The following is a 26,830-nucleotide window of genomic DNA, read 5'->3' as shown; positions in this document are numbered from 1 at the left end:
CGATAAAATTGAGAAAGGTGTGTTGAGATGGTTTGGACATGTGGAACGAATGAGTGAGGAAAGAACGGTAAAACGAATTTATGGGGCGAATGTTAGTGGGAAAAGAAGCAGAGGAAGACCGAGAAAAACATGGCACGATCAGGTATGCCAAATACTTGAAGGTGGTCAGGTTAGGAGTCGTAACAATCGGCGGGTATGTATGAGGAGATGCATGAACGTGGAAGAGGCGAAGAATGTTTTCAAGGACAGAGTGTTGTGGCGCTCTATTCTCTCTGCCTACCCCTGCGGGGAAGCGGCGCGGTGGTTAGTTAGTTAGTTAGTAAGTTAAATTTCTAATAAAATACAATGAATTTTTATGAAATAATATCGTTAGAAAGTTCCTAAAAGTGTATTAAAATAATGGTTGAATTAATCATTTTAAATTCTTTGAAATCCTTGCGTATTTATTCACATAATTGAAATAGGAAACTACGAAAGTGCTACATTACTATAAATTATATTTCACAAAATTACTATTGGTGATACATCAACAACTGTGATTGCCATAACTAAACCATTTACAATCTAAAATCTGAACCAAAACCACAAATTAAGGCTATCAAATATAAGTGTTGCCACATCGAAATTACCCACTAATAGCACTCAACCCATTTTCAAATGTGAATGCAAAAATACTTGTGTATGTATGTACATTCAATGTGGAAGTCCTCTCACCAAAAAGTTACTTTTCTAATAATGCACAAAAAATATTTTAATAAGTTTAAAAATGTAATACAGTGTATTAAAAATAAATATCAAGCCACTTATTGAACTTTTTACTGTCCAACAGATCTTTTTAGGTAAAACCTGGAGGTGTTTTCTCCATTTCAAAAATATTTAGTATATTTAAAAAAATACTTAAACAATACCTTTTCTTCAAAATGCAAAAACAACACTTTCTGCCCTGTAGCGGGTAAATATTAAGTTAAAAATATGCCTCTTTTGCTGGCATATAGTACATTTTCTGGGCATTCCGAAATCATGCACAACTGAAAATTGTCAATTTTTGATTTATGATGTTCTTGAAAAGAGTGAGCGAAATGTGCTAGTATGCACCTAAGTAATACAAGAATCTCGATCAGTGGAGCGTCATTGTATTGCACTTTATACATTGATCCTACTTTCATCCCCTCCTTTCAAGTTCACCCCCGCTCTTCCCCTCCCTTCCCGGACCCACCCTTCCAAACTCCGAATGAAATATCCACTCCAGTTGTTTGGCGCCGCGACGCTCCCCGACCGAACGCTAAAATGGCGTCCATGTTGGCGTCGCGAAACACTTCTATCCGAATCTACGTGAATTTCACCGAAAAAACTTGTTTGTTTATTTGTGATTATTTTGGAAACAGTTAACTATGAAACCGTGTGTGATATATTATATTTATATGTAGTGAACACGTTTTAGTGAATTTATAGATTAATGTTATCAAAATGTCACTTTTTAACAGCTGATTTATGTTAAAATAAACTTAATTTATTTTAATTATATTTTTGTTTACTGGCTTGAACTTTTAAATCTTCTTTAAACATCCCAGTCTTACAAATTTTGTTTTTTACAACGACAGTGAAAATTCCGAAAATATATCTGTTGCACTCTTTTTAATATACCCAATTTTATATATTTATTTATTTTGCTAAAGATATAAGTATTATCATTACCCTGTTTTAATTTTTCTTTACCATTCGTTTTATTTGCACCTTGTAGAAAAATAATAATATTTTTTATTATTGGAAAGACATTTCCTATAATTATTTAGAGAAAATACTATTAATAATAATTTCATCGCAGTTCTCAAGAAAACAGCTAATAGAAACAATACTTTTAATGTTATTTTCTTATGAAATTAGTTTCATTCGTCAATTGTGTACATAATGAAATGCAAAAAGGATATGAATAACCGATTTATATCTCTTTATTCGTTATACGGTTGTCCTAAATTAACTTATTGAATAATATTTAACAATATATTTAATTTTTGTTAATTTTTTTTGAAAACCAAGCTGAATTAATGTAAAATTTGACTACATTCAACAATCATCATTTGTTTTGTCTTATCAATGAAGTTATTTCTTATCGAACATAATTTTTTTATCAGTTCTCCGTAACAAATAAAAATCGATTATCCTAGTAAATATGTACAAACATGCTAAAAAAAATCTTACCAGTTGTAATTTTGTGAAAAGTGGATAAGTTTTATGAGCCGTATATTCATTTAATTTTTTTTTAAATAGTAGTGTCGGAATTTGGAATTAGACCGCGCTTGTCAGCGTACAATAGAAAGGTGTATCTATATTTTGCAATCATATATTTTTTCTTTTTTCTTACTGCGATCGGTTTGTTGTGGTTTTAACGCTTTCTTAGTCGCTTCAATTACCGATGAAGCTCAACCGTGAACTGTTAAACGGGGTCACTTTGCTGATCAGGGAAACTTTGACGGTCAATATTTCAATCGACTATTCGTACATCATTGGTGCACAAGGCACCGCATCGTATTGATGCGATGGTGATTTGACGCCAAAGCTAGGTGATCAGTCCTGCACTGCTAAATTTTTGATATAGCAGTAGCCTATATGTATTTGATGAGATGTAGGTACAAATGAAAAACCTGGTAGGTGTCTCAACTTCGGACAAACTATGTATCGTTTTTTTTAAAACAAAAATAAGATGAGAGGGATGCTCAGACTTCTTTCGTTTAAAAAAATGATAGATGCTTCGTCTCAAGCTAAGACACCTATAATATACGTTGATGTATCATCCGTAGGGTGAATAATCTAGCGTCTGATGGAATAAAGAAGTGTAAAAAAAGAAAATAGATGGTGACGTAGGATTGCACCTTCTTCTTTCTGTCTCATGTCAGGTATCCCCGACGTCGACCATCACTTGAGAGTAACTGTCCTTGTCTTGGGCAGCTCTAAACAGCGCATTACTCTCGACAATAAGTATCTGAAAAATAATCTAGTATTCTAAAATATTTCGTTTTCACGGATATTCCCAATGAGGATATATTATTGTGAATTTAAACTGCAACGGTGTATGAAAAAAATAAGTAAACCGTATTAAGATTTCATTTGTTTATTACAAATATTTTTAATACGAATGCGTTATTCATTCCCATTTTTCGCCTTGCATCCGGTTTATCAATTTAGCCAGTCTTGATTTTTTTACAAATACTGGAATTAATTTCTGTTTCCCTGCCGTGTTTCTCTAGTTTTTTTTCGACGTAAAGTGACCCCGATTTACGGTGGCTATTGAAAAATCAAATTATTATGTTAGTAAATCATTTCAGTTACTAAACAGATCCGAACATAGCGCTCATCGTGTCGTGTCTTTGAGCAATCCATCTTCCGAAAATTGAATAGTCAAACCATTAATATGGTTTAAATCCAAAACAAGTGTATCATTGTGAGTTTATCTTCCTTTTGTGTGTCTTATCTTATCAGAGCGCATCCGTCAAACTGTGTCGCGATGGTTGGTAGAGAGGATATACCGCCACTTATCTCTGACGTGACGTGTTAGTGATCAAATAATATTTTTGCAATTATTTATCCAGTTGACGTTGGCAAAATTAACAGTTATGTGATTTGACGATGTTTTAAAATTAAACGAATGATTTTGCCGTGCGAGAGTGAAAATCATGAAGTGTGTGTTGTCGCATGGAGTTTTCAAACATACGGTGTCGATATCACAAACACCCATGTATACATATTTATAGAATCCAATATAATCGCAATATAGTGCAGTTTCCACGTAGCGATGCTGATAAACAATACGAAAAAATTTAAAACACTGCAATTGAAGTTTATAAATAAAAAATAAAAAATCAACATACAATGGATGGATAATCGCTTAAAATAAGTATATTACTTGTGGAGTCGTTTTCTATGGACTCGGACGTGTGTGGCGGTGTTAGAAGTGTGCAGAGTGTGCCTTATAGTAGATTAGTTAGGGTTAGAATGGACGTGAAAGTGAAGATGAGTGGTCCGCTGGGAGCCAGGAGACAAAAGACGGATTTGCACATCCAAGAACCTTGTCTTACGAGGTCCACGGCTCCAGCATCACCGAGGAGTCAAAGAACGCAAAATATCATCCGGTAAGGCCCAGATCTTTTTCTTTATTTAGGACTATGTCCTGTCATTCTCCGGTTCGCTCCTGGGAGGTGGAAGACCAGCTATCTCTCCATCGTTTAGGTAGTCTTCCTAAGGGTCTGCTACCTCTTATGCTGCTGCCACTTCTCACCACTTGATCCGAACTTGCTCTTCCCACACAATTTATCCAGAAACGTCTTCTTTCTCTTCCCCATCGCACAACATCTTCAACATCGCAGATTTTTCTTATTTCAGAGAAGTGTTAGGCCTGCAATGGGTCGTAGCGTCTTCAGATCTCAATCGTTCAAATCAGAATGTGCACAGAAGCGCCGCGCTCAGGGCTAGACGTGTCCTTACGCTCGATTTTTTTTTTAAAGAATTTATATTTTTTTGAATTTATATTTAGAAAAACTTATTATTTTAATGCAACAACGATGTTTGAAGAAAAAAATATTTACGTAAAATTTTACTTGGATTTAGAAAAAATAAAGTTGATTTTACGAATACTTGGCCGTAACGCTTCTTGTACACATCATGTTTGATATAATTCATCTTTGCCCGCCTCCGTAGCGTCCACCTCTGTGGTGTAATGGTTAGCGTGTTTAGCTACCGTGCTGGAGGTCCCGGGGTCGATTCCCAGGTGGGGTGAAAATAAATATTAGTGATTTTACACTTTAATATTTATTTAATATTACCCTGGACTGGCCCCTGAAGCGCAGGAGTGATCAATCGCCAATATAAATCAAGATAACACTGCGTCAATACGATGCAGTGCCCTTTGCATCATGGGGTGCGGGTGGGTTAGAAGTAGTGTGGCGGTTAATGCTTTGGCTACCGTACATAAGAACCCCGGATTCTTATGTACGGTCCTCATGATTGACAACCACACTACCCAAATTTTGGAGATCATACATATGATCAATCTCATGACGTTCCACGATTCACAACAGCCATCTATGATTGTAACCGTAAATACCCACTTCCATATTCTTCTTCATCTCTGAGGATGGGCCATTGCTGTACGAGAGAGCACCTTGCGAGGATTGGTGTCTTTGACTCCCCCATTTGCGAGTGTCGTTGCGAAGAGGAAGACCTTAACCATATATTCTTTGTTTGCCCAATAAATTACCAAATGCCAAATTTCTTTAAATCTCTGGCCCCGCTTATTCCCCTCCCTACAGATATCCATCTCATCCTGGCGAGCAGGAACCCAAATTTGTACAGACTGTTAGTTGTTTTTCTGAAATTAAATAAAAAAAAAATTAGTTTATCTTTATAATTTTTAGTCTATCATATTTTATAATTAAGAATTCAATTTACTTGACATTGGCAAATGCATTGTATTACATGTGCAACGCCATTCCATATTTAAAAAAAAATCTTCTTCATCTACTCGTATGTTGAGATGTCAAAAATATACAGCGGATAAAAACATGCCAAACTCCTAGATATATTGAGCAATGTCATGTTTTTACCTGGCAAAATATATTTCTCTTTATTTCTCCATCGTTAATATTTTATTTTTTCTCTTCATAAAAATAAATGTAGCATTTTTTAATGACTGGGCACACTTGCAAAAGGCTGTTATTACTAAATGGGCCTGTAACACTTTCCATTCTCATCCATGCGAGTGATAAACCATCTCAAAACTTATGTATCGCCTCACTTTTACATGCAGTCTATCGAGTATCAATTATTTCAGCGTTCAATTCAGTCAACCGAATCTTTTTCATTTGATAGCTATTAAATTTCTCAGCTTATTTTAATCTATAAATTTTACGGATGAAAAGAAGTAAAAAGTGTTTACTGTCGATTATGTGCTAGGAGGCTAGATTAGATTTCGTTTGTCATTTTAAATGAAATATTTTTCATTCGTAATTTTAAATGCTCAATTTTATTTATCAAATTTAGTTTTTTTTTAAAACTATTCTTCTGTGTAATGGTCAGCACTCTTGTTGCAAAAATATTGTATACTTAAATAAAAAATATTGAAAAGTGTGTCTTTTCTTTTTTCACTTAAACAGACTGAGCCACACTTGCGTTGGCAGGTACAGATAGTATATAATAAAAAAAGCAGAGTTTGGAATCAAGCACGCGATTTACTAAAATTTCTTCTTATCAAAAATTTACGTTGTAATTTTGTTGATTATGTTAAAATTATGTATGTTTTTTCTTCATTATCCTAGCAAATTTATGCAGAGTGAATTATTCGAATTGCAACACACCCAGTTTTCAATACAACCTTCGCATTTGGCTATGGGTGCGACATGAAATTCATATTACCTGCGTAATATCAACCCCACTCTTTTTAACGGTGATATTTTTATTAGTTCGCCTGTCCACCATAAAACGTTCAACAATGTATCGCACAAAACTGAAAAAATATTATTTTTTCATTAATGGATTCGGCAGTAACTTTGTGGCGAAATCTATCCGTTTTTAATTTTAATTAAAGTTTTCTTGGTAAATACCATTATTTATTAAAATCTATTGTGATATACATTTTTCGATGCATCATTTTCAAACACCGATATGGTGCATCAAACCACATGTCACAATGGATTTGAAGAAATAGTGGTATTTACCAAGTAAAACAAAAAAAAAGTGAATAAATTTCAAATCAGAATCATAAAGTTTTCCCCAAACAAAATGTCATAAATAAAGAGTTCATGAAAAAATAAATATATAGGTACATGAAAATAAAACGTAAAGCCTGTTACAGATAATACTAATGTACATTATTATATTTTCCTCTATAGCAAGTTTTCCCCTAAATTCTACTCGACGTCTGAAAGCTTGTTTACATAATATCCGAGTATATCCATTAGGAAATCCCGCGACGCGAATTTTGCCTACGTTTAAGGGTGAGAGAATGATAATATTATAATTAACTTTATTCATAAAGGGGTCACAGAACCGAGCTGATTCACAACGATAAGTGCTAAAAATAATCATTGTGATTTGAAGGTTTTTCTATGTGTACCAGTATTTCAAAAATTTAAATTTAAACAAATATTAGCATAACTTATGCAGCCTTAATACGTTTAGGTGAATATAATAATAAATTAATGTTTTATTTGTAGCAGCCTGGGGATCGATTTTTTATCGACCCTCGACGTTCGCACAATTCGCTATTTTGCATTTTTTTCGATAATGTAAAACTGTTTGCAAATATTCCGAATAGGGAATTTTTACATGAGATACATTCCGTTATTCGGCATTCAAATTAATGTCTTTTCCGACGTCGAGATTACGCAAAATCGGTTTCTCACACCAGGAAACTATTGATCACCCAATTTCATGATTCTCCAATAATTATAGATTTTATATGACGTACGGACAGTACTTTTATAGAAGTACGGGCTATTGCACTTAATCATAAAAATAAAAAAGAGAGTCGATGAGGTGTGGGCAGAAGGCAGATCTCCTGGCTCCGGAATATACGAGATTGGACGGGGATCAGGACCGTCGAGGCGCTGTTTAGAGCTGCCCAAGCAAGGACAATTATTCATAAATGATAGTTGACGTCAGGGGGACCTGACATGGCATAAACAGAATAAATAACGGTTTTTTTCTTTTTATTTTCACAGAGCCGCCCTACCGGTGCGCACGCGGCTGCTGACGCGCTCGCGGGCCCCCACGCCCGAGGTGCGCCCGGGGGCGGCGGCCCCCGCGCCCGGCGCCCCCAGCGCCTCCGAGGAGCGCCTGGCGCAGGGCTGCATGCAGCAGGACATAGTGGCCATCAAGGCGATGCTGCACAAACTGAAAAGGGTTCTCCAGGAGGTAAGGTTTATGACGTAACAACAAACATAACATGCGTCACGTTAGGTTAGCAACAAAAAACATAACATGGGACACGTTAGGTTAGGTTAGCAACAAAAACATAACATGGGTCACGTTAGGTTAGGTTCACAGTAGGTTTTTAACCTTTCCTGGAGTATGGACGTAAATGAACGTCGCGAATTTTTATTAAAGGAGTATCGACGTTAATGAATGTCGATGTACGTCTGTCAGTTGGTATCATGTAACTTGTATAGCATTGACATCTGTGGATTTGTATGTAATTTTGTCATGAAGTAAAACCTGGAGATGGTGAGTTTTCTTTTTTTTACATAATTTCTGTCTTCATAATACATAGATTTTATTTTTTTTAAATACATATTTGATGTTAAAAAAAACCCACTCCCCAGAGAAAGTCGGACATCAATTATTGTACTCCCGGAAAGGTTAATTTATATTGATATAATATTTATAAAAATAAAAATAAATTGTTCAAAAAAATATATTTTGTGTCATTGTAACGGCGGATTTCACTTTTTAATTTTAATAGGATGTCCAATTCTCTAGTATGAAACGTATTATCAACAATTTTCTTTGATTTAATTTTGCATGTGTGTCCATTTCATAATTAAAATTATATTTTACCATTTCAACATTTTATTCGTTCTATCTTTTTAACAAATATCATTTCGTGTTATCATGTTTGCATCTGTTTTTTTTCTTCTTTTCTTAAACAAACCATTCGTCTAAAATAATTTGTGTTATATTAACCAAGCAACCACAAAACTTTTATTCTTGGTCATGAATTCATTATTCTGTTGTTTAACTTATGTTTTCTTTAATTTTCACACATTGCCATTAAATATTCTTTGCTTTTTGTGTTTATTTATTTTGTTTTTATTTCATGATTTTGCTTTGTTTGCTGTTAACCACTACAGCCAGATGAGGGACATAATATGACGAGGGTAAGAATTCATTTCATTATCATTTATTTATTTGTGTTAAGTTATTTTTATGCACGTCATTTTAAACTATTTTTTATTTTATTTTTATTAACCTCATATTATTTCATATTGGTAATAGGATATTAAGCACTTCTTACACTATACTTTGTTAAAAAGGTACCTACCTATACAATGATGGGTGGTATTGTAAGTTTTTGTTGGTGAACCTTCACTTATTTAAGAATGATATCAAATATTATTTTACCTTTATTAAAATGGCGCTCGGTTCATCTGTCGCTGAATATTAATGAACCTATGGTCTTATATATATGCATTTATTTTTATTACATCATACATATAAACAACAAATTAAAAATTACAATATGACTCATGTGATCTATTTCAGATAACTCTTTTATTTTATTTTATTTATTTTATTTGTTCAGGAATTGTACAGCTTTACATTTAAAAAAGTATATAATAAAAAATAGTTATATTAAAAATAATAATCATTACATTACATTAACAAAAATAGTTACTTTAATAAAAATAAAGCCAATCAAACAATTCCACATGTATGTTATAACAACTATTAAAAAATGATTAAAGAAAACACTTGTTTTTTACCACTTGAGTTTTATTAAAGACTACATGTTTCAGAAGTTAAACTTCCATCATTCAGGTCTGCATAATAACTATACAGACTATATGATGTTTTATATGTGTTACTATATGTTATTATACAGACCTGAATGATGGAAGTTTAACTTCTGAAACATGTAGTCTTTAATAAAACTCAAGTGGTAAAAAACAAGTGTTTTCTTTAATCATTGTAACATGTCTTACCACAAAGTTAATGCCGAAACAATAAATAAAACTTTTAAAAACATTAAGAGATAAAAAAATTAAAAAAGAATGGGAGTGTGTGTGTGAGGAAGAGAGTAAAAGAGTAAGGGTATGGAAAAAAAAAATTGCAGGAAGGAAAAGGAAAGGAGAGGAATTAATGAGAGTTATATTTAGTTTTTTATTTATCGTCCACCATTAGGTAAAAAAAAGAGACGATAAAAAATGAGAAAATTAAAACGAACATCCCTCGAAACAATTTTAACATTTAATAAGTAAAAATAATTAAAGGCATTTTTTTATACTTAATAAATCATCAAATTATGATTGAATAGTAAATGTTAAGACAGTCTTTTTTTATTTATTTTTTTCAATGATCTTTTTTAAGTTAATTAACTGAAAAACTGTTCAGAAATCAATTCAAACGGTTATTTTTCAATTAAGAGTCGTATGAGAGATATATACTAGCGAAATGATTTGACAGTATTTTATTCCAATGAGCTTTTTTAATTGATTTACTGAAAAACTGTTCACAAATCACTTCAAGCAGTTATTTTAAAATTGAGACTATTATCATTATTTTCAATTTTCTTTACTAAGCCTCCACTTGTTTACGAGTGATTTTAAATTTAAATTTAAATTTTCATATTATTTCGAGAAATAAAAATACTTTGTGTTCTGATCCACTCACATTTTTACTAACTACTTAGTTTTGTAATTAATAATTTAAAGGTTTTAGAAATAAAAAAAGCGGTTAAACAAAAATTAAATATAATTAACAATCAAATAAACGTAAGTCAAAGTCCCATTTTTAATATTTTTCCCATAAAATCAAACCAACCTAAACAGAGTTATCCCCTTCCTTGCTCTTACCCCTCCTTAAAACACCATTACCCCCACCCCTACCCTTTTGAAACCCAACAACTTGTACACTGTTTCTTTTATATATATATATATATATATATATATATATATATATATATATATATATATATATATATATATATATATATATATATATATATATATATATATATATATATATATATATATATATATATATATATATATATATATATATATATATATATATATATATATATATATATATATATATATATATATATATATATATATATATATATATATTTAGTAATAAATTAAACCCTGAAGAGGGCAACAGGTTGTTGCTGAAACTAGTTGGTTAATAAAAATGTGAGTGGATCAGAACACAAAGTATTTTTATTTCTCGAAATAATATATTAATATGATCCACAAAGTTAATGCTCTCAGTATTCAAAACATTAAATTTTCAATTGAGACTATATATGTAAGATATATTTGAGCCAAATGATTTTACAATCTTCTTTAATTAATTGACAGAAAAACTGTTCACAAATCGCTTCAAACATCCAAACAAAACTAAGACTTAAAAATATGTTATATAAATAATATACGAGTATAATACCTATTTCCGCTGATTTCCTATTACAAACACCACCGCGTACCACTGCCAAGTTGTAATATTGATAGTCATGATTCCTTCATTACTTCCAGACCGAAACTCCTTTATTGATTATCACGATTCCTCCATTACCTCCAGACCAAAACTTCTTTATTGATAGTCATAATTCTTCCGTTACTTCCAGACCTAAACTCCTTAATTGATTATCACGATTCCTCCATTACTTCCAGACCAAAACTCCTTTATTGATAGTCATAATTCCTCCGTTACTTCCAGACCAAAAGTCCTTTATTGATAGTCATAATTCCTCCATTACTTCCAGACCTAGACTCCTTTATTTATAGTCATGAATCCTCCATTACTTCCAGAGTGAAACTCCTTTATTGATAGTCATGATTCCTCCATTACTTCCAGACCGAAACTCTAAACCCGTTGGACATTCAGCGCTCGAGTCCATCAGCGCTGAAGAACGGGAAGTCCCTCCTGCTGCTGGGCGAGGAAGGGGGCGAGGCGTCCCCCCCACCACCGCCTCCGGAACCGCATGAAGAAGTCGCCGACCTCAGGAGACAGCTCATATTCTTACAGGTATGAAAAAATCTCACTATTCATTCATACTAGGGTTTATTTATTATATTCTATTTATTTAGCAGTCACCCAGTGAGAGGATGTTTCTGCTAGTGTCAACTCTTATTTTTATTTACAAAAAAAATGATAAAAAATACTAATAACAATTAATAAAAAAAATTCATAGTTTAACATTGACTGCCAGTGTAAGCCACCAATTCCTAACACAAGGTATTTCAATTGCGTCTCATCAGCCACCGGAGGGTGATAATTTGTACCTCATATTGATTTTATATGACAATATAAGGTACAAAGTGTCAGTCTCCGGTGACCGGTGGCTGACACTGACAGTCAATGTGTTATAAATGCGTTTAGCTTTATCATTTTAGAAATTATGACCGCAATTCTAGAATTAGGCTCAGAAGGAAGGGTGGATACTTGGGTGAACGTTGAAAGCGATTGTTATACCCAAAGTAGTAGTTATGAAGATGAAATGTTTACTAATTAGATTATGCACATCATAGTGAAAACTCTGAGAATGAGCCAATTTCAAATGACTGAGACATTCTTGTGAATGAAAATTTCTGTTTTTAACTCAAATTGCATTTATTTTTAAATATATATACATTTACGTATGTTTATAACATAATCCTGTTTTATTTGAGTAATTTGATATGTTTTCCACCTGTTTCGGCCAAAATTTGTGTATTTTACAGAATAATTATGTATTAAAAATAGTATTAATAAATGTACGCGAGAAGAACAAAGAGACGCTGTTCAGTAAGTTTTAAATGTTACAAATACTGTCCCCACCCCATGCAACGCCTTTAAAATAGTATTTAAGGGGTGGCGGACAAATATTTGTGTGCTCAGATTAAATAAGATTCGAAACGTGTATACGCCGCGCTCGATCTGTTTTCGATATATTGGTGTCGCTTTGTTCTTCTCGCCCCTTGAGTTTTGTAATTTTCGATGTATTGGTGTAATTTTGTCATTTTTACACTTATAACTTTGTAATTTTTAATAAATAAATGATTGTCTTCATTTGCGCGTTTTCGTCTTCCCAATGAAAAGTGTTCCGGTACCGTTAGCAGTAACACCACCAATAACATAACGAAATTCTAAAATCGGTCAATGTTTGAGAAAATTATTGTAGATTTTGTACACACTTGATAAAAAGGATTTGTTTTTAAAAAGTATTCAGCAATTTGAGCATACACATAAGAAATGAAATCTCAGGACTAAAACGGTTGATATTTCTGTTTGAATAATCTTTTTTCAGACTCAACTGGAAGAAAGAGAAAGAATGGTAAAGCTTCTTCAACTTCAGATGAGCAAGATATCCCAAGACAACTCGCCCAATGGAGACCGGTGTAACGGAGCTATCAGCAGCGATGACATGTGCAATGTCGCCACTCAGACAGAAAGGGTCAGTACCTACTTCTTGTTGAATTTGTTTAATTCATTGATGATCTTATTTAGAAAAAGATTTAGAGCACTACTAAACAGACACTGGTTCAAATCCTTAAGCGGGCAATTTGTTATACCCTGTGATAATCAATTGAATGAGTGAAGAACGAACAGTAAATATGGAGGCTGACCGGAGCATTTCGTCGTAACGTAACACGTTACGATGCGAGTATTCAGGCAGTCAGTACAGCGAGCCGAGCGCTCTATCCATAGTTTCGGATGCTCGGTGATGCTCACCGCGAGCAATGTTACAATGTTATGTTACGACGAAATGCTCCGGTCAGTCTCCACCTTGAAACAAATTGATGAGCCTAATGTGGTTGGTTAGAAGTTCTACTTCCTCTAGGAAGGCCGAGGAAAACTTGGCATGATCAAGTATTTCAAATACTTAGGCTTGATCAGGTCAGGAGTCGGAATAATCTGCGGGTATGTATGAGGAGATGCATGAATGTGGAACAGGCAAAGATTGTTTGCAGAGACAGGTAGGGGTGGCATTCTATTCTCTCTGCCTACACCTGCGTTCGAGCAAGCGACGTGATGGTTAGTTAGTTAGTTAATTAGGTAAACAGTGAAAAAATGTTTTAAAACTACAACAACCTTCGGATATTTAAAAGAATATGGGTGGTTTTTTTTTTCATTAACATCACAAAGTTTATTTTTACATAAAGTTTTCAACATGATAAATTTGGCGGTAAAAAAACTGTAATGAGAACTCTGCCTACCCCTGCGGCTCTCCGCATTCTCAGTTTTCATTATTAATAGGGATTTTTCTTTGAATTTTTTAATGTAAATTTACATGTATTTATTTTTACAGTTGCGGCCTCTCTCGCAGGGACAAAATCTTCTCCACAACCTCACTACAGACACTCATACGGGTGGACTTGTCAGGTGTGTGCACTGCCCTTATTCTAACGCGAGTTGATCCTTTTTTTACTTAAACTCTTTCATCTCTACGGCCATGCCCATAGAACATCTCTGGTCGCAGTGGTAGCTGATATGGTCACAAAGGTCGTTTTCATACCTCTGTGACTAAGTCAGCCATCACCGTGAGCCGAAATGTTGAATAGGTGTCTGCTTAGTTAAACCATTCTCATTCATTTTAGGTTATTGGGACGAGCATATAATTTCATCCACTCAATCTGCAATCATTTTACACAAATTCCGCTACCGCACTATACCTTTTCTTACGTTCCCAATGCTGTCAGTAACCGGAGTCATGCGTTCACCTTTAATTATCAAATTCCTTTCTTTGGTAACAGAATTAACTTAAGACTTACGGGACCTAGAAATGATACCATTCGACAAATCATTCAAAAAGGATCCGTAATAATTAATAGATTCACCAATTTCGTGTCATCGGCTTATCATTCATTTTCATTTTTGAATCTGATTCCCTTTAACATTGAAAACATTGTTCCTAGAATGTTATTTTAATATTTGAATTATCAGTGCCTTCTAGATACTATGACGTGCTTCAAATAGGTTTAGTAATACTGTGACCAAGTAATTTGTTATTATGGCAATCTTTTTCATTTTAAATGTATAATCTTTGAAAAATAGCGAGAATTTATTAAATTGATATAGTTTTTTTTTTAAACTCCTTCAATTTTGCTCTAAAAAAATATGTATTTTGCCTCAACACTATGCTAACAGAGCCCTAATATGTATTGTTACACGTAGTATTTAAATAAATAAAAATAAAACCCTTTTCCGCACCTCAATGGTGCATAGGGCACTGCGTCATATAAACGCAGTGTTATCTTGATCGTTTACACATGAAGGAAAGGTGATCAGCCCTCCGCTTCAGGTACCAGTCCAGGGTAATATTCAATAAATATGACAGTGAAAAAATCACTAATATTTATTTTACCCCCCTTGGGAATCGAACCCGGGACCTCCAGAACGGTAGCCGAGCGAGCTGACCATTACACTACGGAGGCGGACACGTAGTATTTACATACATGTTATTTTATCATGTCAGTAAGTAATTTATTTTTTACAAGAATAAAACATATTTCAATAATATGTAATATTGTCCTGCAATAGATGTCCTGGTCGTAAGTCGTAGGAATGCTCAAACTTCCATATTAACATTGTATAAAAAATATTATTTGCCTCGGTTGAGACACTCAATATGTCTCAGGGGTCAACTCCAATATTTGAGTACCATTAAATTAATAAAAACATATAGTTAAATTGATTTTTTAGTAGTGTCAAAGGTGTTCAATAATTTAAAATTAAATAAACAAAAATTGACTAGTATCATGGTAGTCCAGAAAAAAAGATAATAAATTACTTACTAAATTTAACTTTACTGAACTAAAAAGAGGCTGACATCAATAACAAATTACATCTGATACAATGTTGCTAAATTTAGATGATGGATCGTATTTTATACATAAGGCACTGTAGCATTCTCTTTCGTTTTTAAACTTCCCAAAGCTTTCTCTTTCATAATCGTCACCATCTTAACATGCAAGTCACTCAAATTTAATCGCACATGTGAATAAAGTGGCACATTTGTTTAATAAACCCCTGTAAATTTGCGCACGCTGCATTGACGCCCTAAACAATGATTGGGAAACAATTTAACACATTGCGGATGGTTGTCTATGGCAGTTTCCATCTCGGTGAGGACTCGGCTCGAGGAGTTCCTCCGCAAAGTTCCATGAACCAGGTACAGTGGTTGGATTGCTTGTTGGCCGTGTGCCTTCTGTGCTCTGTGAATCTGCTCTGTTTACTGCATCTCTTTTACCACTCCGTTAACATGTTCAAAGACAAAGGGTCTTGCCAGAGAGGATGCGACGACTCTTATTGATTTATTCGTTTGGTTGATATTATTCATTTTATATCTAAATACCGGTTTTGGAATACCTGTCGCAACATCGGCTGGTCCATAGCTTTGGTTTCAAACTCAAACAGTTACATGAGTAGGATTGAACTGAAACTTACATTAAATGTTAAAATCAAACACTGATTTTTTGAGTCTACTAAGTTGTATTTTATTGTTAAAAACACATAAAAAATTAAAAAATTGTGATGAACAAATGTCATTCGCTTGAAAATGCCATAACTATACTAATTATCACAAAATTGATTTTTTATGTGTTTTTTAACAATAAAATACAACTTAGTAGCTCATTGTAGTTGTAGATTCAGAAGAATCAGTGTTTGATTTTAACATTTAATATATATATTAAAATGTATTTCTACAAATTGAACGCCAAATCTATAAATTGATTCGAAACGTTTGTATATACAGGAAATAATCGTCATTTCAAAATTGATGGGGCGAAACAGATAATTTTAACTTAATACTAATTCATTTTCATGAATAATCATTTAAAATATAAGCTAATATGCAATTGTTTCAAAGTATTACATATTTTTGTAACAAAAGCAGTAAATGAATTCAGAAATTTTAACTAAATCTTTAAATTGTTTTTTTAAATAGTTTATTTACGATTTTTGCTCTTTTCAAATTATCGAAAGTTTTGTATACTCATAAGAGGGACCGGTATTTCAAAATATTATTTGAATTTTGAAGAAATCGAGACTATAGTTTGATTTAACAAGCTTTTGTTGTATCATAAAAATACAAATATTTTTTCTAATAATAAAGCTGGTATATACAAAATTACAGTGGTGTTAACTAGTATAAATTGAACAACTTGAGTTATTCTATAAATTAGGCTATAATTTAGGTACCTACTTGATAATGCAACACTCAATTTTTGTGGGTTAATTTCAGAATTTGTGTATTCGTTTTATTTGAATTAAAAATGACCTCCCCTTAAATTTATTGCATATACAAATGACAGATATTGGAAATATACATATCTCACAATATCGCCAAAAAAAATATTAAGTGTAGGTACTAAAAGAACTCCTGTTTCATGATTTATATACCTAAATTACAGTTATAATTAATAAAATAATATTATGAAATGTTATATGAATTACTCAATTACATATTAACACTTTGGTTTTATCGTGTGTAAATTACCAAAAATGACTTAAATATTGTAATACGTAATTACATTTATTAACTTCTGTGCCTTCATTTGTCTATTTTTACTTAATAACTTTACTCAATTCATAAATTTTGTGTGAAATGTTTGTGATTTTTGCTTTTCAAAAGCTTTGCTTTAACGCTTACCTAAATAACTATTACTGTACATAATTAATGAGATGTATTATTATAATTATATACAATACATTAAGTTTGACAGCCGGATCAAAGTGTAACAGTTATATGTAGTTTTACATCATTGTTAATTAATCAGATGTACTTGAAAGAATAGTTTAAATTTTATTTACAAAATAAGACCATTGTAAATGGTGCCTTCAGTATGCGTGTGATAATCTATGAGATATGATAATTAACTGAAAGAACGTTTTTAAATTATAGATATTTGTTTGTAAGTATTGAAACTTTCAACATTTTATTCACCTTCACCTTTTTTGAAAAATAAATATATTATAATAAAGTATAAAGTATCATTGGTAGAATGACAAATTTTAATACATATTTTTTAAATCAGCACCATTTCAGGATTAGACATTTATGGAACGAGAAAAACTTCCTTTAAAACCATCTGTTTTATTCATAGAATACATCATCTGGTGTCACAGAAATGTATTCACGGGGTTAAGGGTCTATCATGTTCATCATCAGATGTGGTGCAAGTAAAAAATAATTGATATCCCAGTCAAACATTTACTAAAAGATGATTTTTTTTAAATGGAATGAACGGAAGAAACGGGTTTTACATGAAAAGTGTAGTTTTCCAATAAAATTTGTTGTGTTAAGGTAGGGTTTACATTGGCTGCATCAATTTTTCTCTATCAATGATATTTTGACCAAGAAAACACATAAATGATATACAGTATAAATAAACAATATTTGCAATGGTTATCAATGCACATTGTTACAATAAAGAAATAGAAAGATGATAGTTTTAGTAAATACAGAGCTAACAAAAATCATTGAATGATTTAAAAATAGATACTTATCAAGTTTACATATTATATTATATAAAAGTAATATAAAATTTTTCAATGCTAAGCATATATTATTATGAGATTATATGGATCCACCTTAATTTTAAGCAGTTATTAGACCGATTATTTGGTTATGGAAATGTTTTGTATGTTGCACGCTGCTTTCTTCAGGCTGTAAGGGTAAGTTAATTAAACTTCACAAACCCTTTTATACCCAAAGTCGACAATAACTCAGTAAGAATTTGATTAACCTGTCCAGGAGTGAGTTTTTTTATATATTTTTTTTACTTTTTATAATTTTATATCGAAGTCGGTGCTATAAGCAACATATTTTCTTGAATATAAAAAAACCATGTACACCCAGTATATCGCTCACTCCTTTCAAGAACGTCATAAACCAGCAATCGTTAATTTTCAGTTGTGCATATATTCGGAATGCCCAGAAAATGTACTTAATCCCAGCAAAAGAGGCATATTTTTAACATAATATTTACCCGCTACAGGGCAGAAAATGTTGTTTTTGCATTTTGAAGAAAACATATTGTTTAATTATTTTTTTAAATATATTAAATATTTTTCAAATGGAGAAAAAAACTTCAGGTTTTACCTTAAAAGATCTGTTGCACAGTAAAAAGTTCAATAAATGACTTGATATTTATTTTTAATACATTGTATTATATTTTTAAACTTTAAGAATGTTCTCCTGAAAAATCAAGTTTTTTGATTTATGACGTTCTTGAAATGAGTGAGCGATATATGATTTATCGAAACATCGATAATTTTGACATAAATCATGTTTTAAACATGTTTAGATATAAATCACGTCATAAATCATATTTTGTATTGGTCGTATATATACGACCATACTCCTCAACAGGTTAATATATAAAAATATATTTGATGAAAGTACTGTTGACATTATTTTACTGTAAACTGTACACTGAAATTTGAATTGTTAGCAATTGTTTGATGTTCTGTTTCAAAAATAAACTTTTTTGTTGCTTAGTAAAGAGAACTCCTGTATTTTTAAGATGGGTTAGTGTCAGAAAAGTAAAAAAAGAAATCTCTAAAAGCTAACATCAATTTACTATCCCATTTTTATAGATAAGTATCTATAAAATAACATCATTTGTTGCAGTAATATATGATCAGAATAATTATTTTTTAAAAAATCTTTAATTATTTAGAAATGTGTGCTTTATATTTCAATTCCGCCTATAAAGTGTAGTGGTTAACGCATTGGCTGCTGCACTGTGAAGGTCTCAGGTTCGGTTCCTTGAAGCACAGGATCATTTTGTCTTAATGTAATTACCAATCTAGATAACACTGGGTCAATGTGATGCAGTGCCCTATGCACCACGTGTTATGGATAAAGGTTAGAAGAAAAGTATTCTAATAAATAATATGATACTATAATACAATAAGTATATCTTTTCATTTACGTCTATTGATGGGTAATATTTTTTTTTTCTGAAACTGCTTGGTTAGTAACAAAAATAATAAATAAAACGTATGATTTGCAGCAAAAAGGTTTTAAGAACATTACGGTTGTTGCAGAAAAATGTAATAAATAAAACATTTTAATTAATCTGGTTAAATTATTAACCATCACACTGTATCTACAATACTGCATGCTACAGCGCACTCCCTTCCTTTGACTGCGCCTGTAGGAGATGCCATGCTTAATTTTGACTTTAGAAAATATTAGTTTTTTTATCAACAAAATAATTTATGCACAATTTTTGTATTATTTACTCTATTAGTAGAAAAATTTAGTGTTTACACACTGAATTTTTCACCCTGAAGATGATACAGTATGTATTATAATATATTATATATTGAGATAAAGCATCTACCTTTTTTGTACAAAAGAAGATGAAGTCTTAGCATTCCAGGGCTTATGACCAGATATTTGGCTAGCTTAAGTGATTACTTTATATTTGCGATTGCATTTGTACTGTTATGAACTAAATCGTACATAATTAAAAGAGTGATTTGAATTGTAATAAAATATCTAACTTAGTTTGTAGCTTTACACTGCATCTTACTTTGTTCAATATGTTACTTTGTGAAAAAACTAAAATGGATGTATTTTACAGTTGGAATGAGCAAAGAAAATCCGGAAGGCTCTTCTCACCGAATGATCTTCAGTACCAGAAAAATCCCTTCCACACAGCTGACTGTGACAAGACTTCTAATGAAACCAATATACAAGTGAAAACTAACTGTCGAATAGGCTCCCGATACCTCCAAGCAATAAACTCCAGCAAACAAAACGGCAAAACAGATACAGAAAGATCTCAACGAAGCAGATCTTTGTATTCGTCGAGATCTAAATCCATCGAAAACTTTCAGAATCACCAACTCTGTGAAAATGACATAAAAATAGGAAATAATCCCAGCGGCTTCAAGCTAGTTTATAACAAAATAGAATTACCTCAAAACTTATTATTTGTTAAAAATGGTCACAGGTCCCGCACAGCAAAAAATCACACAGCGCAATCTAAACTAACAAACGACGGATATCTTAAGAATACTAATGAATGTAACTATTTTAAAACTAACGGCAGCTTGCACAATGGTTGTAACGGAAATTTGACAGACACAGATGAAAATTCAGATAGTGGTTACAAATCCCTTCCTCCCGTGATTGGGCTGTCTAGTAGTACTGTTAGGGCGAGCGCTATCCCCAGAAGATCCACCCACAATGAAATGAGATTTTCATCTTCCAAACAAGCACAAACTAATAAATGTTGAGAAACCCGGAGAATAGGTAAATTATCCTTGTTACAAATTGCTTCTGGCATTTACTATTGGTATTTTATTCATTATTTGTATAGCTTTTTGTCAATAATTCTCAAATTAAATGTTACATTATCATTCATCATCGTGTAAAAAAAATTAGATTCATAAATCAATAGGGCGTTATCACTTACTTTATTTGCAAAATTAAAACAAAAAATTACATGCTATCACTACCACTCCTTATACTAGTTCTAAACAAATAAATAAATCCAATTTGAATGACTATGTACAGAATGAATTGTAAAAATATCTTTGAGTATACCTCTATACTGTATAACAGTACACGGACTCTAAGGAGACCACCTGTTTAAACCACCCTTATCATGTGGAAAACCAATATAACAAAATGAAATTTAAATTATAAAATATGTTTAGGACCTCTAAAATTTTTTGCAAATAATAAAGATTCCTTTAAATGTTGTAAACGATAGAATCAATATTCTTTAAGCGGTGATAATGCCCTTTTTAATTCTACTTTCTGCACAGATTTTAACACATTGATCTCTAAAGAGATCCAATCCTGTAGTATCATAGAGTCAAACTTTTACTTGTAAATGCATTTAATTCTCATTTCAGTATTCTTGGATTCATACAAAACATTATATGATAAGTCAGTGTTAGTTTGCAGTATTATTTTAATTGTAAATATAATTTTAGCGAGAATCATTAATTTTCCAAATGATCGCTTTTAATGCAGACATTTGAATATCCTCGTAGTAATTTATAAATTTGCCAAAATCATAATGTTAAGTATTTAAAAGATGTGATATCATTTTTCTTTTTAGATTCCTTGTTTTGTATAGATTTCCATTAAGTTTATAACATTCATTTTAAGTACAATAATTATTGGTGAAATGCTCCCATCTGCTTCGATAATTTAATTTATTCATACCCTTTTTTACCTTATGTGAAGGAAACTGGATGTCGAAGACATATTTACTTCATAAGAATATTATTAATATCTATGTATACAATAAACACACATTTGTTTTTAACTTTCCTTGTAGTTTATACATACTTTGTAATAGCGCAAACAACTGAAAGAATTAATTTTTCAAAATCCAAAAGGTTTTGAACCAAATTTTATTTATTTTCAGATATGTAGTTTTATATTTTAAGAGAAAAAGTGTGGAAGCACAATATGTATCTCTGTGATTACTAACAATATTATACATATATATTGCCTTAAAAGTAGTAAATGTTTCCTGTAATCCATCTTGGTTGAGTAGATTTATAAAGGACTTTGTATGTATATATCATATATATTTATGTAAATCTGTATCACTTACCAAATATACAAAAGCAGATGTATTTATATGTACCTATATATTGTGCAATTTTTCATAGGCGTTTTGTTGTTTAAATTCTACATTTTATTTATTGACAACTTCTAAAAACATGATTTATTTAGGCACACGGTACATATTTTATTTATATTATTTTAACAATGTTCCTTCTGTATGAATAAGTTTAGATTTTCTCGTATGGAGCTATTATATATTTTTAAGAAGTAGTAAAATCAAACATGAACTTATCACAAGTTGTTGTTTTTAATAAATTATCTTTATTTAATCTAACATTGTTTTATTTCTCATCCGTACATACAAAATTGTCCACACAAAGTACAATGCTAAGTCTTTATTTTCCAAGAAATGGAATGTATAATATATTCCAAAATATAAGTGCTTTGGGAATCTTGCTCATTGATTAGAATCTAATCAATGAGTAATAATCAATAATCAATATAATCAATTTAAATATCTAATCATTACATATTTAAATCTATATTATTACAGATGCAATAGAAAGGATTTGCATTTGTGATGTTGATATTTAACTGTCAATCTATTTTTCTGGTAATCTTCATATCTTGTCTATGACAGCAAATTCACTGTCATTTGTTATGTTGGCAATACTTTTCTTCAAATCCTGTTTTTGATACATTCTTTTTTTAGAAATCATCTAATGGCAAATGAGTCGATTGTGAAAAGTAATTTTACACAATTTTCCAGGGTTGTAGAATGTAAAATTACATGTAATTAACTAGAATGAAATTACAAAATGAAATTAAAAATTACATGTAATTAACATACAAAACATTGATGCATCGAGTTAACATTTGGCGATCACGCTACGATTAAAACAATTAATTATAGAAATTGACACTCTTCTATTAACCCTAAGCTTCTTAAGATATCACTTCTTCATCTATTCTGAAAAAAAATTATACACATACAAATATAAAGCTAAAACAATGCCATAAGAATGCTCCCAATTTGTCACACTTAATAAAAGAGTTCTGAATTATAAAATATATATTTTTATAAATTTCACAAAAATAGGATACATACATGGAATTAGAAAATCAATAAGATATATAATATAGTGAAGCTTAAACAAATTAATTGATAGATAATATCTAGATACAGTGAATGACTATACATACACCCTAGATTCATAATGATTTTTTTTCTCCTACATATTAATTCAATAAAATTTAACCATTTTTTTACATCACAAGCATACCACAAAAACCGACCGAGTCAAACTAATCGTCTAATTTTAAAATATCCTGATTCAAATGTTTGACAGTTGAACATATTTTTAAAACTTGTCTCTCAAAAAATACTTTAAAAAAAAAAACAGGATCTATAAAATATTGAAAAATGACAACTATTTTTTTAAATTTCTTTGACTTGGTCATTTTTCACATATCAGATTGGGAATCTACAAAAATATTCTGCTTTTTGTAGATACATACTAGATATAATATGTAGAATAAATATAAAAATAATAATTTAACAGTTTTTGAAAATTCACGCATAAAATACACGCATATAAAATACTGTCATACATAGAAATCAGAAAACTTATGAAAATATTAATACTTTATTAAAAAATCGAATGCTACTATAGTTTTAATCAAAAGAGGCTTGTTTATTCTATGCATCCTCAAAATTAAACACGGGAGCCATATTTGAAACATGGAACGTGTCAAGCATTAATTTAATCAATTCTGAATAGAATTTACATTGATCATTCAATCAGGTTGAGCAAGTAAATTATAATTTTTAAAAGTTGTTTAAAATTAATCACTAAGAAATTATTGTAGAAAGTAGAGATACACGAACGTGAAAAAATTAACAAGTGCAAAGAAAAATATTAATCTTAAAACATTGCTATTACTAGTAATTTTCACATTTTTTATATGGTATTATATAAATCAAAAACAGACTAAACATTTTTGAAGACCTGCTACAAAACACTTTTATTACAAATAATAAGAAATTAATATTAAAAGAAAATTATTGTATGAAGATATAGATTAATTAATAGACATGTTAGACAGATATTAATCAATTTAACAATTAATCTAACATGTATATTAAGTCATGTTAGATTAATTAACAGACAACAAATGCAATACAATAAAAATATGAATAGTATTCTAGATTAATTTAATATGGCTATTTCTCGTACTAGCTTGTGTAAGTTGTACTGCTAGGGTTAATTATTTGAAATATTAAATTAGCTAGTCATTTTAATTTAACTTTATTTACATAAGTAAGAGAAATTATAGATAATTATAAAAACAAAACAATCTATAAATCAATAATAATAATTATACAAAATATGAAAAAGGTGACCAAGCTACCAATCTTTTAACATTGAAAATGACAGCTAAGTAATTTATTAACCTATGAGTTATATATTTAACTATGTAGTAAGAGCACTCTCACATCAGCAACTAAAAACACTTCCTTATGGAAAACTACCCACTGGTAGTTTTTTTAGTCAATGCAACTAGAAGATGGCCAATGAAAATGACATAAATAATAATCCAAAAACCAAAAATTATAATGTTTCCTTTGAAAGAAGTCGCCATTTAATTTGGTTTTTGCGTTCGATCGGCCATCCTGCCGCACATTTAATAGTTCTTAGTCCAAAGTCAGTCAAAGCTTACAGTCACACATATTACCTTTGGGAGAATTAAGAACAATCAACTTCAATGAACTCTTCACACATATTAACCTTATGGAGAATTAAGAACTCTCAACTTCAATTAAACTTGTGTCCGACTCATCATGACGTATGGGATCGAAAGTAGAGCGGACACCGTTGGCACAAAAAATGCTCAGAAATGAACACTCTAAGAAGCATATCAGGCAAGAGTCTTCGAGATAGAATAAGAAACGCCAGGATTAGGGAAATATGCGAGATCGAAGATGTCATTAGGTGGGGAAGGCAACGAAGGAGACAATGGTATGCGCATGTGAAGAGAATGGAACCATCCAGACTCCCCCACATCGCACTGTACGGCCAATTCCATGGTAGACGACTCCCGGGCAAACCATCAAAGAGATGGATCGATAGCTGGGAATCGACATCGCCGGAGGCTAATCCCTCCTAAAAACAGGCCACAAGGCCTACACCAAGAAGTGAAGAATAAGAAGAACTTCAATTAACTGGTTCTTGGTCACCGACATTAAAAAAATTATGTATTTATAATTTGCTATACATGTTGAGCAACTGAGAAACTGACGTGCGCATCTAGTGTCATGTTAAAGTACCAAATACATGGAAAACGTCCATGGTTCGGGGATTGATTTAATAAAAATAAGATAATAAGAAAAAAATGTTAATCTTTGTACTTTATAGAATAAAAAATAAATTATTGTAATTTTTTGACACCAATAAAGGCCGGTATCAGCCAAATAATTTAAATATTACAATCTACATTTAAAAAAATAAGGACAATTTCAAAATATCTACCATCATGAAATCTAATTGGAAATCCATGTATCATATGAACAGGTAAATTAAAGCGTTTGCAAAATATACGCCCCTTGCATAAGAAAATATCCCTTTTATTTTAATGTACATATTAGGCTATTCAGCAATGTAAAGTATACTTTATTTATTGTTTCGGCATTAACTTTGTGGTAAGACATGTTACAATAATTAAAGAAAACACTTCGTTTTTTACCACTTGAGTTTAATTATAGACTACATGTTTCAGAAGCTAAACTTCCATCATTCAGGTCTGTATAATAACTATTATACAGACCTGAATGATGGAAGTTTAGCTTCTGAAACATGTAGTCTATAATTAAACTCAAGTGGTAAAAAACGAAGTGTTTTCTTTAATTATTGTAAAGTATACTTGCAAAATTTTACTTAAACTCTGTGAAACACTACTTAACACACTTCGGACGGGAAAGGTATTCCTACCTGTTTGGTCGATTGATGCTTACGGACAAGAAGGGTATTTCAACCTTCTGCGCCGGCCTCATATCAAAGTCAGAAAAGAAGGATTTATTTAATGTTTTTATATTAATATTATATACCAATTCGCTTTTTAAGGTCTAAACTCAGAGGTGTGCATTTTATATAGGCAGAAGAGTAGTGCCTACCCTGGATTACTCGCGTTCCATATAGAAATACAACCAGTGCCTACATTAAAAACTCTGTGCACGCCACTGCCTAAACTACAGGTACACAATTATCAAATCCCGTCGCTAGCGGTCCGCAGGCGTAAAAACCACCCGTACGAAATGTGTTAATAAGTGCCAACTCAGTTTCCAACTACTTCTAGTTACAAAGATCTTAATTTGCAAACAGAATGTTGAAATTGGAACCCAATTTGGGTTTAGGGAGACACATACTTTGCTGATAGAGATCACGATAGAGATCATGATAGAGGATTATAATAGGAGATCTACAGCAGATAATAGCAGCAAGATTCTTAATTCTATATCATTATAAAATCCAAAAATGAAACAAATTTCATTAAGCATGTATTTAGTGAGACAAAAATATTTTACGAAAGAGA

At 31.5% G+C, this 26,830-nt stretch overlaps 1 protein-coding gene across 22 annotated transcripts in view; it reads left to right on the top strand.

The window, feature by feature from the left end:
• LOC148306574 (uncharacterized) overlaps positions 1–22,571 on the top strand; it is a 137,527-nt gene extending 114,956 nt beyond the window's left edge. For 11 of the 22 annotated variants that reach the window (XM_088264744.1, XM_088264736.1, XM_088264735.1 and 8 more), the window contains 6 exons: positions 7,713–7,905; positions 8,841–8,867; positions 11,569–11,739; positions 13,001–13,147; positions 14,003–14,076; positions 20,292–22,565. In XM_088264744.1, coding sequence (XP_088120870.1) covers positions 7,713–7,905; positions 8,841–8,867; positions 11,569–11,739; positions 13,001–13,147; positions 14,003–14,076; positions 20,292–20,949 — 1,270 coding nt within the window. In that variant the 3' untranslated portion in view covers positions 20,950–22,565. Of the gene's footprint in view, positions 1–7,712; positions 7,906–8,840; positions 8,868–11,568; positions 11,740–13,000; positions 13,148–14,002; positions 14,077–15,807; positions 16,105–20,291 lie in introns of those variants that run through there. The other 11 variants (XM_088264747.1, XM_088264745.1, XM_088264742.1 and 8 more) reach the window with 5 other exon arrangements.
• Positions 22,572–26,830: the final 4,259 nt, after the last annotated feature.

Source organism: Brachycentrus maculatus, unplaced genomic scaffold (assembly GCF_059751285.1).
Source record: "Brachycentrus maculatus isolate JH-2025_06_01 unplaced genomic scaffold, ASM5975128v1 h1tg000237l, whole genome shotgun sequence".
In the NCBI taxonomy this organism is placed as follows: domain Eukaryota; kingdom Metazoa; phylum Arthropoda; class Insecta; order Trichoptera; family Brachycentridae; genus Brachycentrus; species Brachycentrus maculatus.
This window is presented reverse-complemented; position numbering and strand designations above follow the sequence as displayed.